A 15,000-nucleotide genomic window follows, 5' to 3' on the forward strand; every position below is an offset into this window, starting at 1 on the left:
ACAACATAATATTATGTACAGTAATTCACATTATGCAAAGTTAGGTCTATTGAACTTCCAGGAAGGTTGTAAGAATGTACTCATGTTTATTTTGTTTTATTATCTCTGTGATGACAAACCTTATAATTTTTCTTTACTCTTAGTCTCTGATCAATACAATTATGTCATACGAATTGCATCTTCTAATCAGTTATTCATTCCTCACTTTCAAATCAATCTGAGAAAATTCTGCCCAACTGTAACAAGTATAAATTTCTGGAATGACCTTCCTCTTTTTATCTGAAACTGACCCTCAAAAACTTTTTTTAAGAAAGTTGTACAAATTTTAGCAAAAGCAATTTATTAATTTTTTTGCCTTGCAATTGTCTTCATAACATTTGTGTATATGTATGTGTGTATCAAAAGGAACACATTATGTTCTTTTTGATACAGTGAGCAAAAATATTAATTTATACTTACGGCACTAACTAGCTTGCTATATCGTACCCGTCTCCGATCAGTTTTTTTTTTTTTTAATATATGTTCTAGTAATTGCACTACTGCTTGAAGAAAACTAAAAAAATAAAATATAAGCATTCAAATACAACATTAAGAATGCACTGGATGAACTGGCTGAGCTGTTCCTCTTTCACATATAAGTTGGGTGGCTGCAACAGTCACATAACTTCCCCTACTTTCTCCAGCATTATATCTCAACCCCCTTCTCTCTCCTTCGTACATTTAATGTATGAAGGAGAGAGAAGGGGGTTGAGATATAATGCTGGAGAAAGTAGGGGAGGTTATGTGACTGTTGCCATTGCCATAGAGATGGTTGGGTTAGGTTTGGAGGACTTTCCATGTAATTTTGCTCACCCCCACCCCAAAGTGCTAATAAATGAAAGCCCTCTTACAAAGAATGAATTACAGTCAACAGTAAACAGAGAAAAAGCTGACAAGTTAATTTCAGAAGCGCACCTTATAGCCAAGTTCCTCTGCACATGCATATACCATGGAAGTCTTCCCAACTCCTGTGGGGCCCATGATGAACATAGCAGTACTCAGACTACCCCCCTCAGAATCACTGTCATCGGAAGCATCATCGCTCACTTGAAAGTCTGAATCGCTGTCTGCATCCCACCACTCCACACTTTGACAGGAGCCCTGGTCTTGACAGCTACTGGCAGACTTGCCTTTCTGCTTTGCTAAGAGCCTGGAAAATGATAGGGGAAAACCAGTTGACCTCATTGCCTAATGACAACTAGGAGTATAATTATGGAAGAAACTTCACGCTTTACGTAACAAAGCTTGACTATTATTCCAAAAGATGAAGAAGCCCGATTCCTAATTCATCCAGTGAGTTTTTCCAGCAATCAAAAATAAGTAAATGATTTTCAAAAAACATCCTCTTGTCCTGCACTTTTCAGGAAAACCGCTGCAAAACTATGTTACATGTACCTTCTACAACAGCAATACTTATAGCTCTAAAGCCATGATGCCTTTCACAAGAACCATAGCCTTTGACAAATTTCAAAACCAATAAATAAAGGGGAACACAATTTACCAAGGAAACAATGTTATCACCCATGCCTTTTACGCTTTGTAATTCATTATTTCTACTTTTATAATATTAGACTTTTTTTAAAGTGTTCTCATAGCTGGACTTAAGGATCATGTGTTTGGTTCTCCTGCCTTCATTTCATTACTGTGATTAGCACAGCTTAGAAAGTACAGGTAACTTTTCACAGGTCACTCATTACAGGTCATTGTTTTACCTACACGAAAGCAACCTAAAACCTTCAAACCAGGCTGCTAACCTTAGGCCTGAACATCATTTTGAGGACTAATGAGGCCTAAGTTTAGCATTAGTAAAGGTTTACACATGTAGTAACGAGTGACCAGTGAAAAGTGACCTGTACTATAAGGTAAAGTCTGTATGTGAGCCAAGTGGCCCATCAGGTCAGAGCTGAGCCCGGTTTCCATGGCAATTGAAGCGACTAGGAGTACAAATGTATTTCTACTCCCCCCTGGATGGGATGCCAGTCCATCGCAGGGTTACCCCCAGCATTTCGCCGGTACCCATTTATACACCTGGGTGGAGAGAGGCACTGTGGGAGTAAAGTGTCTTGCCCAATAACACAACACAATGTTCCTGGCCAGGACCCAAACCCGGACCATTCGCTTAGGAGTCGAGCACACTAACCATGAGGCTACCGCGCCTCCCACTATAAACCCAAAAACCAATTCATGCACTCCAGTTTGAAACATATTTGCAGTACTACTTTCGCTTACATTGTATAATTATCATCATGTAGGTTGGACTTAAAGTTTAAGTACATTTAGACAAAGAGGTATTTGAACTATCATTTTGCTTATCAAAATCTCCCCCAATATACCTAGTCCAATTGCTAAAAACTCCTGTATCCAAACCCCTCTTGAATAGTGTTTGAATCGTGGACTACCACAGAGATAATGCATTGACTGACAAATCTCCACAATCCAAAATCTGAACAGGTCTTTACCTTTTTTGTTGCTGTAATTCTTTTCTGAGAGTTTTTTCTCTCTTAATTTTCCATTCTTCCAACCAGTGTCTTAGTTTACTGACTGCAGAAGCATTAGACATTACTTCTGAGGAGAGAACTGGTCGATAAAAGTCTGTCCATAGAGAATCACTGACAAAACCATCCACCAAAGATGTTGCATTGTTGGAAACTACTCCTTCTTCATCTTCCGTCTTATCTTTCTCTTGAGGTATAAAACTGGGCATGATTTTGGATGAGTCCTCTTGCAAATCTGTTGTTTTTCTTCGTTTTGTTTTGTGCGAGGAAACCACAGACTTCGGTAAGTTGCCTTCCAAACTGTTTGACTCCACAGATGCCCTCTTTTCTTTAAGTCTTGTGGACAGTCTTCGACCATTTATCATCTCTTTAGGTTCTTCATTGTCATCTTCTCTTGCTCTTTTCTTGCACGTCTTACCAGCAAGCTGCAAAAGGTCATCAGATAGCTGTGTTGCACTGAAATCATTCACTTTCTTTGCAATCTTGTTCTCCTGACAAATTCCACCATCACTACAGAACTTTCGTTTTTCTCCTCCTTTTTTAACAGGCAAAGTTTTGCTGTCTGATGCTTTATCTCCCTCTTGCTTCTCTGGAATAACTTGCTTAGCTTCCCCTGTTGTGCTAAGTACTTTGTGCTGTTTTGTCGAGTAGCGTTTGTACAGTTTTCTGAGTGGTACACCAGGGTAAAAAAAAGCCAACTCTAAAAGAAGCTTCTTGATAACTGCTTCTGGAAAACTGATCTGTGTTGTTTCCATGTCCTGGTGAAAATGAGCAATAAATGCATAAATGAAATGTTCCCACAGAGTCATGCCATCATATTAATAATTATGGTATTACAATAATTATCATTATTATTGTCCATAAACAACAATAGTTGCAAGTGGAGGTCAGGTGCCCCTAGCACAGTGCAGACTTCGGCCAACAACCCCGACCCCTCCCAGATGGGACCACTAACGTGGCTAGCAGTATCCACAACCCAGCCACGAGCACCTGCACCCAACTGGAGAAGCGGGAAGAGAAATCTGGGTAGAGGAACAAAGCGATGCTAATAAAAATAGTGATTTTATTATTATTATTATTGTGATTAATACTATCTATTATAATTATTATTAATATAATAATAATAATAATAATAATAATAAAACCAACAACCACCCCTACAGTAACAAGATTCATGAGGGAAGGGGAGGGGGGAATGCAATCACGAAATCTAGGAACTGCACTGAACATTACACTTTGCCTATTACCACGTAAAATGGGCACTATACATGTAACTACTGCTATGCTGCGAGCACGATGGTAAGACCACTGCTGACTGTTACTAGAGGGGACAAACCCTAGCCACCAAAGCTGTTGAATGCATTGCACTGAAGATAAAGATGGGATTGAAGAGACATGGTACAATGCAATGCAAATGCAACACTAAAAATAGCATCAATATAATGCCAAAATACCATGTGTTAAATGCAACACTCACACAATCCAATGCAACGCTAATGTAAAGCCAATCAAGGGGGTGGTTAGCACATAAAAATATAATTGGCCTAGAAAGTATCACTTACATGTAACCTTGACACTAGAGCAAAATTAACAATGCTGCACTTACCAACATTTGAGAGTGGAGGGAATCTTTCAGGCCACAAAACATAACATCCTCATGAGTTGATGATGCAGTGATAATGCTGTCAAATACATGTGCTAGATAACAAAGAAGACACATACACTTCAATACAGGGTTTCAGATTTGTACATGAGGCCAGCCAAGTTTTGCTGCCAAGTAGTTTACTTTATTCTTAGCAAAAGAAAGTGGGTAAAGATGATGACAACAACCAAGTAAGTCACGTTAACAACTAGTCACTTTGCTGGAGCCTGGTTTCATCCATCTCTGTAAAAACTGTAGACTGTACTTCCTGTTAAAGTAAACCTATGCCTATTGTTCACAATCGATTAAGGACAAAGGAACTACATGTGGAAATGTACTCACAGGTGCCTAATGTGATGTTCATTGAACCAGAACTGTGCAGACTGAACTCCACTTTTCACAGCTCATTATCATACAATTTTTTATTAGACAGTCCTAATCAATAATTTAAAGACAGAATAATCTACTGCAAGTTATTTATGAACGGCTAAAACATTGTTCAAGGCCAGCAAGTCACAACAACCTGGATGCCCTCCCACTGATCAAAAGGAGACTTGTGGGAAGTTTATGGAGAAACTACATGAAAGTACAAAACAAGTCTAGTAATTAATCATGTTACTTTGTTTTTCATTTCCACATTTTTTAATGATGGGACATGAGATCTATGGTACGTTTTCAGCTCCTAAGTGGAGAGTTTTGAGCAGTGCAGAAGTGTTATTTAAAAATCAACTCATTTGAAGTAACTATGATACATAGAAAATACTTACCATCATGCACAGGACCATGCTTCAAAACTTGAAATCTGTGACCCCTTTCATCTGGCCATGGGAGGCACCAGAGATCATTACCCATAGAATCCTGTTCCCCTTTTTGTAACACATGACTAACTGATGGCCAGGGAGCAGGCAACAATTCTGACATGCTTGCAACAGGCACTGTTCTTTGAGTACCTGTCCCAGTAAACAAAGCATTGAATGCTTTTTTGGCAGCTTCCTTTTCTTCTGTAGTGGTTTCTTTCACTTGAGACAGTTTTATGTGACTTCCTTTGTGTTCATTTGCAGACGAACTTTCAGAATTGCCCCTGTTTTCTTCTCTGGGAACAGGATTGACTCTTTTTTTAAGAAAAATTGCAGCTAATGCTCTGGGTTCTTAAATGCAAAAACATTGGAACATATTAATTTTAGAAATAAGACAAAGCCTTGCTTTTTTAACACTTACAACTGGCCTATTTGGGACCATCAATAATATTTAAATTAGTGATGGAGGAATGCAGATCTATGTAAATCTTGTTTCATTCTTGGATTACAGTTCCGGTATTATTTTTCTCAAATCTGACCAAAATTTCCAGAATTAAACAACACCTAACTTCTGCAATGAACTGTCACAGATTGTGGCCAAAAACTGAGAGGAATAGTGCAGAAATAGAAGGAGAAGATTGTTGTACCATTTTTTACACTGTCACTTTTAATTAATAAAACAAAAGTTATTTTCAAGTTTCCAACTTGTGACCATTCATTTCAGACTTTCAAGTTAGACTACTATCCAAAAGAATTCCAGAATCACAAAAATAATAGTCACTTCATGACAATTACAGCACAAGCTTGGAGCCTTTCAAATTGTACAACATCCCTAGAATAGAAAGTGGTCAAAAAAAATATTTATTTTTTTAACAACCTTTGTTGACATCCTCATTCACTGCCCTTTCTCTTCTTTCATCTGACTTTTCACTTTGATTTGCTGCAGTGCCAGCAGAATCATAAGCCAACAATTCCATGTTTGACTCTGCTCTCATCTCGCTTTTACTGCCATCTTGGATGCCTTCAGAAATCCTGAAAGTTGCAATAAACAAAGTATGTACCTCACTGAAAAACATGAAGTACAGCTCACCTTTAATGAGTTTATTTTTATCTGTTTTTGTTTACAGATGTTCCCTTATTTATTATACATGTATTCATCTATAAAGTTAATTTTATGTAATCCCAAAGTCTATATACCACAATAAGACAAAAAGGAAAGAGAAAAATGTACAGGTACAAGAACTTGGAACATTAACTCTACCACACAGTCACTTGAGATGTGCACTGGCACTTTAAAACTACAAATATTATAATGATGAAATGATGATATATGAAATGAATCACATACATAAGGTCTAGATAGCAGCAACAATATAGATATTCGTATAAACATAACAACTTTCTTTAATTTTCCAGACATGTTTCGACGGTACATCCGTCATCTGCAGTGTTACATATTTTGAAATCGCCGTTGAATTTAAAGCGCGCGCGATCTTACAAACTTCGTTACATTGCGTTGTCAATATTGCGTATTAAATCAAAACAGAACAAAACAAAAATTTAAATGAGTGACGCTTAGTTCCTTACAGGGAGAGAGTCAGGTTAATGTGTTTCACCTGCTGGTTGAGATCGGGCTTCTCCCATTTTATATACATGGATTCCTTCAGCTTCACTTGGTACTTAGTGGCTGCAGAGTCCAGGATCTCGAAGCAATCCTGTGTGCAGGATGCCTTACAAGACTCTGAACTCTGCAGATGTTTAAAAACGTTCGAAGATCTGTCTGAAAGTAAGTGCTCGCGCACTCGTGTGGAGAAGTGTCGGCTGGTTTCACCAACATAACAAGCATTACAACTTGCACACGAAAATTTATAGACCACACGCGTGCGAAGCCCTACAGGGACAGCATCTTTCACATTAAAAAGACTCCTGACTTTGAAAGTAGTGAAGACTAACCTTATATCAATAGGTTTACATAACCGATTAGCAAGTTTGCGTATACTCCTCTGTGCCGTCTGGGGCTCGATTGTTCTAGCCAATCTCTTTATGGGTCACCATGAGAATATATGGTTGGATCATGAGAATATATGACCATGAGAATATATGGTTGGATCAATACGGGGATTCAGAGGTCTTATTCTATCGTCGCTACGTAGACGATACATTTTGCCTTTTCCGCTCTGAACGGGATGCAACCCTTTTCTTCAATTACATTAACAATCAACACCCCAATATACGCTTTACAATGGAATGGGAGGCTGACCATGTTCTACCTTTCCTAGACGTTCTAATCAATAACACTGACCCGCACCAAAGTGTAACCACCGTTTACCGAAAAAAACTTTCACAGGTTTGCTCACCAGTTATCTGAGTTTTGCCCCTTTACCTACAAACTGGGGTTAATCAAAACCTTGATTGATAGAACTTTTAAGATAAACAACACTTGGATGGGGTTCCATACTGATCTTCAAAAATTGTCTGTCATTCTGCGGAGGAATCTCTTCCCTGAAAACCTTATCAACAAATATGTTTCTAAATATATTCAGACAGCAGTCAAGGGAGGGAAAACACAGTCTCATTCAGGAATCGAGCCCCAGGAAACACCTCAGTTTTTCTTTAAAATCCCTTACGTTGGGCACTTCTCAGTCACGGCACAGAGGTGTATACGCAAACTTGCTAATCGGTTATGTAAACCTATTGATATAAGGTTAGTCTTCACTACTTTCAAAGTCAGGAGTCTTTTTAATGTGAAAGATGCTGTCCCTGTAGGGCTTCGCACGCGTGTGGTCTATAAATTTTCGTGTGCAAGTTGTAATGCTTGTTATGTTGGTGAAACCAGCCGACACTTCTCCACACGAGTGCGCGAGCACTTACTTTCAGACAGATCTTCGAACGTTTTTAAACATCTGCAGAGTTCAGAGTCTTGTAAGGCATCCTGCACACAGGATTGCTTCGAGATCCTGGACTCTGCAGCCACTAAGTACCAAGTGAAGCTTAAGGAATCCATGTATATAAAATGGGAGAAGCCCGATCTCAACCAGCAGGTGAAACACATTAACCTGACTCTCTCCCTGTAAGGAACTAAGCGTCACTCATTTAAATTTTTGTTTTGTTCTGTTTTGATTTAATACGCAATATTGACAACGCAATGTAAAGAAGTTTGTAAGATCGCGCGCGCTTTAAATTCAACGGCGATTTCAAAATATGTAACACTGAAGATGACGGATGTACCGTCGAAACATGTCTGGAAAATTAAAGAAAGTTGTTATGTTTATACGAATCACATACATGTATTGAACTGCAGATATGAAATCAAGTGAAGCTATGATCCTCGAAATTATGAATGCTTGCCTGAAAAATTCAGGACTTAAACAGGGTTTGAACCCATGACTTCGTGATACCAGTGCGGCACTCTAACAAACTGAGCTATGAAGCCACTGATTATTACTGGTGAAATGTTCTGAAAAAGTTGTTTGTCTTAAAGAAGAATAGATTATAAAAATATTGTTTGTCTCCGTTTTGTCTCTCCTATGCATTGTTTGTTGCAGCGTCTACAGTGGACATGTATCATGCGAATAAAATTTTCTGAGTTACAGTCAATGCAGCGTGGAATTTGTCTTGTCTCTTGAGCAGCCGAAAATGTGTCATCAGTTCGTCTGTCAGTTATGTAACTGCATGTGAGGCAGTTAGTTCCTCATTACATGTAATAATTTTGTATGATCCTTTAAGAGGCTGTGTTTGTGGGTTGGTAGGTAATGTGAATTTGACAAGTACGTCGCCGAGGTTGTTAGAATGTCTGAAAGCAATAAATATCTCTACACCATTTGAACCCACAGACAAACACCAGCACCTCTCACAATCTTCATCCCACCCCTTACACACACAACATGCTACTGTATTCCATTCAGTCTGGCACTTCATTTACGACACAAGTCATAATGTTCTTCAGACAATACTTTCAATCTACGTTCTAATGAACTTATGCAATACCTCAACAAACGTGGCTACAATCTCTCTTTTCTCAAACAAGAAATATGACGTTTTCGCATTTGAAAAGTATGTCGCCGAGGTGTTAGAGCGTATAAGCACTTTGATTTAACTATTAAAGCCGATTGTAATCAAGTCTTCAGTGTGTTCAAGTCTAGTCTATTGGACTCTGTGTAAGCTGGTACTATAACCTCCGAAAACCTGTAGACCAAGTCTAACTATAGCAAGCAGTGTCGACACTTATCCTAATTTGGCCACGTCATTACCAACACTTTACAACAGCATCATTCAAATTCCACAGAGTGTTAGTAAAAAATTAATAGTAAAGTGCAAAGACTGCATGTACGCAGTACAGACTAGATCCAGACTAACGAAACGTTTTTCAACTAGGAGTCGTACAGTTCGTTTTCTGTGAACTATCTAACCCCTCACATTCTTCAATCTTCAGTCCGATCCCATCCAATCTGATCCAATCCAAATGGGTCCGGTCTGGTCCGATCAAGATTTTGCCAACAGCCATTCCAGCTGGCATATTCAACCACTTCAACTCACACTGGTGCCATAAGACCATTTTACAGTTGTTGCTACATGTATGTTACCGAACGTTGCAGCTACAAGTGTAAGTTACCAAACGTAATGTAGACTACTTAGTATTACAACAACACACAATAACAAGATAAAAGCAGTGAGAGGTCTGTATCAATGCAAGGTCATCGGCAGAAGGGTGAAAGGTTACATGTAGGGTTACAGGTCATTGTTTATCACAACTGATACAACCCAAACCTTAACAAAAATGCTAACCTTAAGCTTAAACATTATCTAAAGCAGTGTTTAGGCCTATATAACGATAGCATTAGAAGGAACATGTAGCATAGGTTACTTGTAACTAACTGTAAAATGGCTCACTCCATATTATTAGTGTAACATATTACTTATTTTTAAAAAATTAAGGTTGTGTCACTAATACAGTGAGAGCAACGAAAACAAGGAAAAAACTTCTTGGAAATGAAATTGAGTGGGAAAACACCCAAACCAGCCATTATATTAAAATATAGCTCAGTGGCTAACCCATCATAAAGTTTGACATCCAAACTTGTAAATAAAACTGGTTCAGGTAGATTTACATGTACATGTAGGTTCAACCAGCAACTTCCAAACGGCACAAGTATTTTACAGAACACTGACCGTTATAAAATAATCGATAATTATTATTTGACGAATTACCAACTGTACATAATATTATACGCAATAATAGCTTAAAGCTAACCATTTTAGAAATCCACGGTATTTAGACCAAATTGTTACAGACATGTACTACCATAACAATTAAATGCCACATAATACATGTATTGAAAGCTAACCGTTTGGCGTTCTGCAAAATACACCTACTCCTAGTACACATCTGCAGTAATTAGGTCTAAGCATTGATTTCTAAAATGGTTAGCTTTTATTATTGTTAAGACTAAAGTATATGTACACTCAATTGTTACCATCAAATACTGATTAATTTTTATAACATTCAGCGTTCAGCGTTCTGCAAAATACCCCCTGCTGAGTTCCAAACTGTTTCAAATCAAATACATCATAAAGGTATAAATGTACAAACCAAAACAACTGTTCAAAACCAAAATTACTGGATGACTCTAAATAAGAGATAAAATAGTTACACTTTATTTTACACTCACCTGCCAGAATCTCCTTGTTTTGTTTCTGTGGAAGTAGCCTGTTCCGTTGAAAAATCACTATCAGTAGCTTTTTCCTTTTGCCTCCCGGCATTCTTGCCCTTAACCTCTGTGTTATTATCCCTTTCATACATTTGATGTTTTAAACTCCTTCCTCCACTTTTAGCTGGTGTTTGAAAATCTTTGTCATCAAGTGCCTCATCCAAAACAATGTTGTCTGGTGCTATATTGGCAGTAGATCCACTTTTCCTTTTTGATTTTCTAGTTTTCTTGTCTTTCGTTTCTTCCTCCTTTTTAAGAACCCCTTCAGTCAAAGAATCATCTGCTGTGTCCATTGCAGTATTGTCCCTGCCTTTCATTCTTTCCTGTTTCCTCTTTGATTTAGACACCTTTACCTTGTTTTGATGTTTTTCTTCCATGTTGGAATTATCGTCGCTCATGCCTTGAAACAATTCAGTGTTTACTTTCTTGTGTTTTTGCCTTTGCTTTTTCAAATCACTACTATCTTCTGTCACATTCAAATTGTCAGAATCAAAAGAAATTTCTAAATTCATCTTTTTACTTGCACGTATACTCAATTGAAATTCAAAGGGTTTTTTCTTGTGCTTTTTCTGTGATGAGCACAAAGAATTATCCCCTAATTCAGCGTCCAGTTGGGATCCTTTTTGGCAATCAGCGTCAAATGGAGTTCTATCTAACTTCCCTTTCTTCATTAAAAGATCAAATGCATTAGTCTCAGAAGAACGAACTGTTCCATTACTATCGGTGATAGATTGTTTAGGTAACATAGATTCTGATGGACAAGAAATGTTTTCTTTTAACAGAAGCTTCTGATCAACAACAGCTACAGGTGTGGTTTCAGAAGATGTGTCAACTGCATCTACAGATCCAGTTTCAGTACTAGAATGATCAAATTTTTGCAAGCTTTGTTCTCTTTGACTTTTCATTAAAATACTAAAAGCACAAGTTCTTTCTTCTTCTTTTGTTTCACAACTTGAAGACGTTGAATTATATGCTAAACCCAAAGTTTTGCTTTCTTTGTTTTCAATATCCACACAGCTAACAGATCTTTCACTGCAACTAAAACTTTGAGGATAGTCACATGCGTCATTTCCTTGTCCAATTCTTCCCTTGTTTTTTCCCAGCTTCCTAGCTTTGGACACGTCTTTGGTTTTTTTGTCGACATTTCTTTCAAGGCTTTTCTCTTTAGATTCACCGATTCCACTGTCTTTTTTATTTGATCTTATTTTCGTCTCGCTCTTTTTAATGCCCTTCTTACCTCCTCTATATTGTGTAGCAAACACAGTTTTTCCACCTTCCTCAAAGTCAGACCCTGAACTACTGAAATGCTCTAATGATTTCTGTACAGCAGATGAAACAACATTGAGTTCTTTCTGGGAAGATTTTTTACGACAATCAGATTTTAAAGCTCTCCCTTCTCGAAACAAATTGTATGACTTCGTGTCAGAGATTTTTTCACTTTGATTAGGCGAACTTTTTTCACTGGAATTGCAATCAGTCACAATTTCAGTACAATCCTCAATATCAATGACTTTGTTAGATCCTTTAACTGAATTCACTGCTAATTGTAATGATGCCCCATTTAACTTAGTTTTTTGCTTTCTTGGTTGAAAGAAGGAATTAATCAATCCACCCTTCTCGCTTTCTTTTTCACTGCCATCAGTCTCTACAGTCTGTGGAACAAAAAAAGAACAAAAAAAAGTATGATAACAAATTATTCATTACTGCCATAGAGTTATGGCTGTTGTATGAGCAAACAAAGTCTGGGAACTTTTTTTAACAAAATAGTGAAATATAGAAGTAGTCCTTTACCTAAACTACTTGTTATTTTGTTTTTATTTTAAGTTCGTATAAATTTGCAATCACAATACATCAGGCTGAATTTATATTTTGTATCATAGTCTCCCATCGGACAATTCAATTGCAATTTTTAGTTGCCAAGCCTTATTTTAAGTCGCCACTGGCGACCGGGCGACCACCAAGTTTCAGCCCTGTCATGAGACCTTGAAGAAAGATTTTCTGATTCACTGAAATCTTGGGAAACAACACAATACCAAATATGGATTCTAATGACTCTTCATAAATAACCATGGAATATTGCAAGAAATGTCCAAATATGACCCACAATGGAAATGATGCACTGCTAACAGTGAAGGGAATGAGTGAGTGATGGAGGGTACTTTCTCCCTCCAGACACCAAACCCAAATTTAAAATAACTAGCTAAAACACAAAGATACTGTACTCAAAAAATGGTTACCCTATTGTGTCTACAGTTTTCAATTTACTACCAGTTACATCTACTGTTTGCCTATTGCAGCTTACATGTTTTTTTCCTTTTTTACTTGTAGAACTTGTATTTCTTCCAATCACTGAGTTAATCTCTACCTAATGGCGATTATTGTCTAGTTCCTTATCACTGAGTTATCAAGAACAAGACTTACAGTTGGTTAAATAAACAAAGTACTAGATTGTTATCACGTGTTATGACGCCTTTAATTTGTACTTCTGTGGCAAACGAATAAAATAAATAAACAAGTGAAATGATAGAAGAACGATGTCCAGCTTCGATACGTATCCCCAAAGAGCAAAAAAACATTTCTTAGCTTATAATTATATGAACTATGGCAGGTGTCAATTTCACTATGAAAACGACATGATCGATATGGAATTAAAACTGCAGGAAATATTCCGAAGAACCTGGCGTCACGTTTCGGTCTAACGACACCGATGGCTGACTTTAAAAAATTCTCATTAAAACGGGTTACTAGGTGATCTAAATATTTTTCCATACGCTAACTCACCAGTGATTCCTGACCAAGTTCATCGCCAACCATTGTTGTGGACATGGACCCGATCGATTGCGCTGATTATACAATCCGAACTCGTTGCAAATTTCCAAATGCGTTTGGCATCGGGGAATCTTACATTTATTATCAAGCGATAAAAGATTCAATCAGACAAGACATTCCTACCGATCTCTTCGTCGACTCGATCCTTGAACGAATATTTCGCGCCATTGAAAAGTGAGCCCGCATTGCTATTCTGGAATCCAGTCTTTTTATTTTAAGCTACCCCACAGTATCAACAGTATCCCCACACAGAAGACAGGTCACAAAAACCACTGAGCATGCTCACTTATTTCCCGCCATCAATGTTTCAAAATGGCGGACGACAAATGAGATTTCCCGACGGACTTTAACCTCTCACCAGGCCGCTCGTACATTTGTTCAAATTTTAATAATCGGTTGAGTTGCGCCTTCAATATTTCTAGTTTACCTCTGTACGAAGTTTAGAGAGATCGGCGGTTGTTATCCAAAAGATATTGTCCCTTATTTGCTTCCTTCTCGTGTAAATGTTCGCTGCTAGTGAAAGATGAACCGGAATCTGTTTTTGTCGTTTATTAAAGCTACCCATGGTTTGTTAAGCTTGAGATGTGGACTACGTTTACGTTGTTTTTTCCACAAAAAAAATATCAAAAATGACTTTTTTTTCGTTCCAATGGTCTTGAGAAAACACTTCCTAAAGGTGTTGTTATGGATTTAAACCGAAAGGAGCGACTGCATGAAGTTCATATAAAGGCGAGAGTGACGAGACTAAGTCGGATCGTGTGCAAAAGATGACTTCGCAAACTAATTGTGAGTAATAAATTACAATTTTGTTTTTCCGCTTAGCGTTCGTCTAGCGTTATAGCTCCATCATGATTGTAATTTCACGTTAAGAAATGCTTTAATATCGTCCATTTCTCTTTGTACGCTGATGTCTTTTGATGTGAAAATAAACTGGATTCGTCTTAAGTTCGATTTTAAGGTCATTTATAATCCCTTTTCTGGTGAATGTCAAAGTTATTGTACTTTTTAGCAGTCACAACTCAACAATCCTTGCGTTCAAGTAGTTACCAAGTTATGGATTTGCAATTAATTTGAGTTTAAAATCAAAATCAAAATCCATGTTAGTTAAAATAATATTTGGAAGAACAAAAGTGTAGGTACAGATGTATATAGATCTCTATAGATTCAGGTTCGTGGCTGTTTTCCAACTCTTTTTTTAGACTGTTGTTTTCTGGAAGCATTAATGATGTAATTTTGGTTTTTGGGGGACTGTCATGTGTTGTTGGATCAAGGAATCTGTTTTGAGTCAAGTATGTTTGACAGTGGATAGTTTTTCCTGAAAAGGCTGAAAGGAAGCTTTATTGCCTTGGACTTTTTTTGGTTACAGCCGACATGTTTGTTCTTTTCTTAGATGGCATAATTTATTAATATATTATGTGATTTGGAGCTGCAGCTAGAAACAGTGTCCCATGCATTGGGTTTGATGGCAGTAAGATAATTTTGGTAAAAAA

General features: G+C 37.5%; 1 protein-coding gene across 2 annotated transcripts in view; it reads right to left on the reverse strand.

Moving 5' to 3' along the window:
* LOC138060143 (ATPase family AAA domain-containing protein 5-like) overlaps positions 1 to 13,694 on the reverse strand; it is a 32,630-nt gene extending 18,936 nt beyond the window's left edge. For both annotated transcript variants that reach the window (XM_068905860.1, XM_068905859.1), the window contains exons 1-7: positions 13,463 to 13,694; positions 10,643 to 12,333; positions 5,851 to 6,005; positions 4,944 to 5,324; positions 4,141 to 4,232; positions 2,499 to 3,292; positions 955 to 1,189 (exon numbers count right to left, since the gene is read on the reverse strand). In XM_068905860.1, coding sequence (XP_068761961.1) covers positions 955 to 1,189; positions 2,499 to 3,292; positions 4,141 to 4,232; positions 4,944 to 5,324; positions 5,851 to 6,005; positions 10,643 to 12,333; positions 13,463 to 13,507 — 3,393 coding nt within the window. In that variant the 5' untranslated portion in view covers positions 13,508 to 13,694. The remainder of the gene's footprint in view (positions 1 to 954; positions 1,190 to 2,498; positions 3,293 to 4,140; positions 4,233 to 4,943; positions 5,325 to 5,850; positions 6,006 to 10,642; positions 12,334 to 13,462) is intronic.
* Positions 13,695 to 15,000: the final 1,306 nt, after the last annotated feature.

This window comes from Montipora capricornis, chromosome 8 (genome assembly GCF_036669925.1).
Source record: "Montipora capricornis isolate CH-2021 chromosome 8, ASM3666992v2, whole genome shotgun sequence".
NCBI lineage: Eukaryota > Metazoa > Cnidaria > Anthozoa > Scleractinia > Acroporidae > Montipora > Montipora capricornis.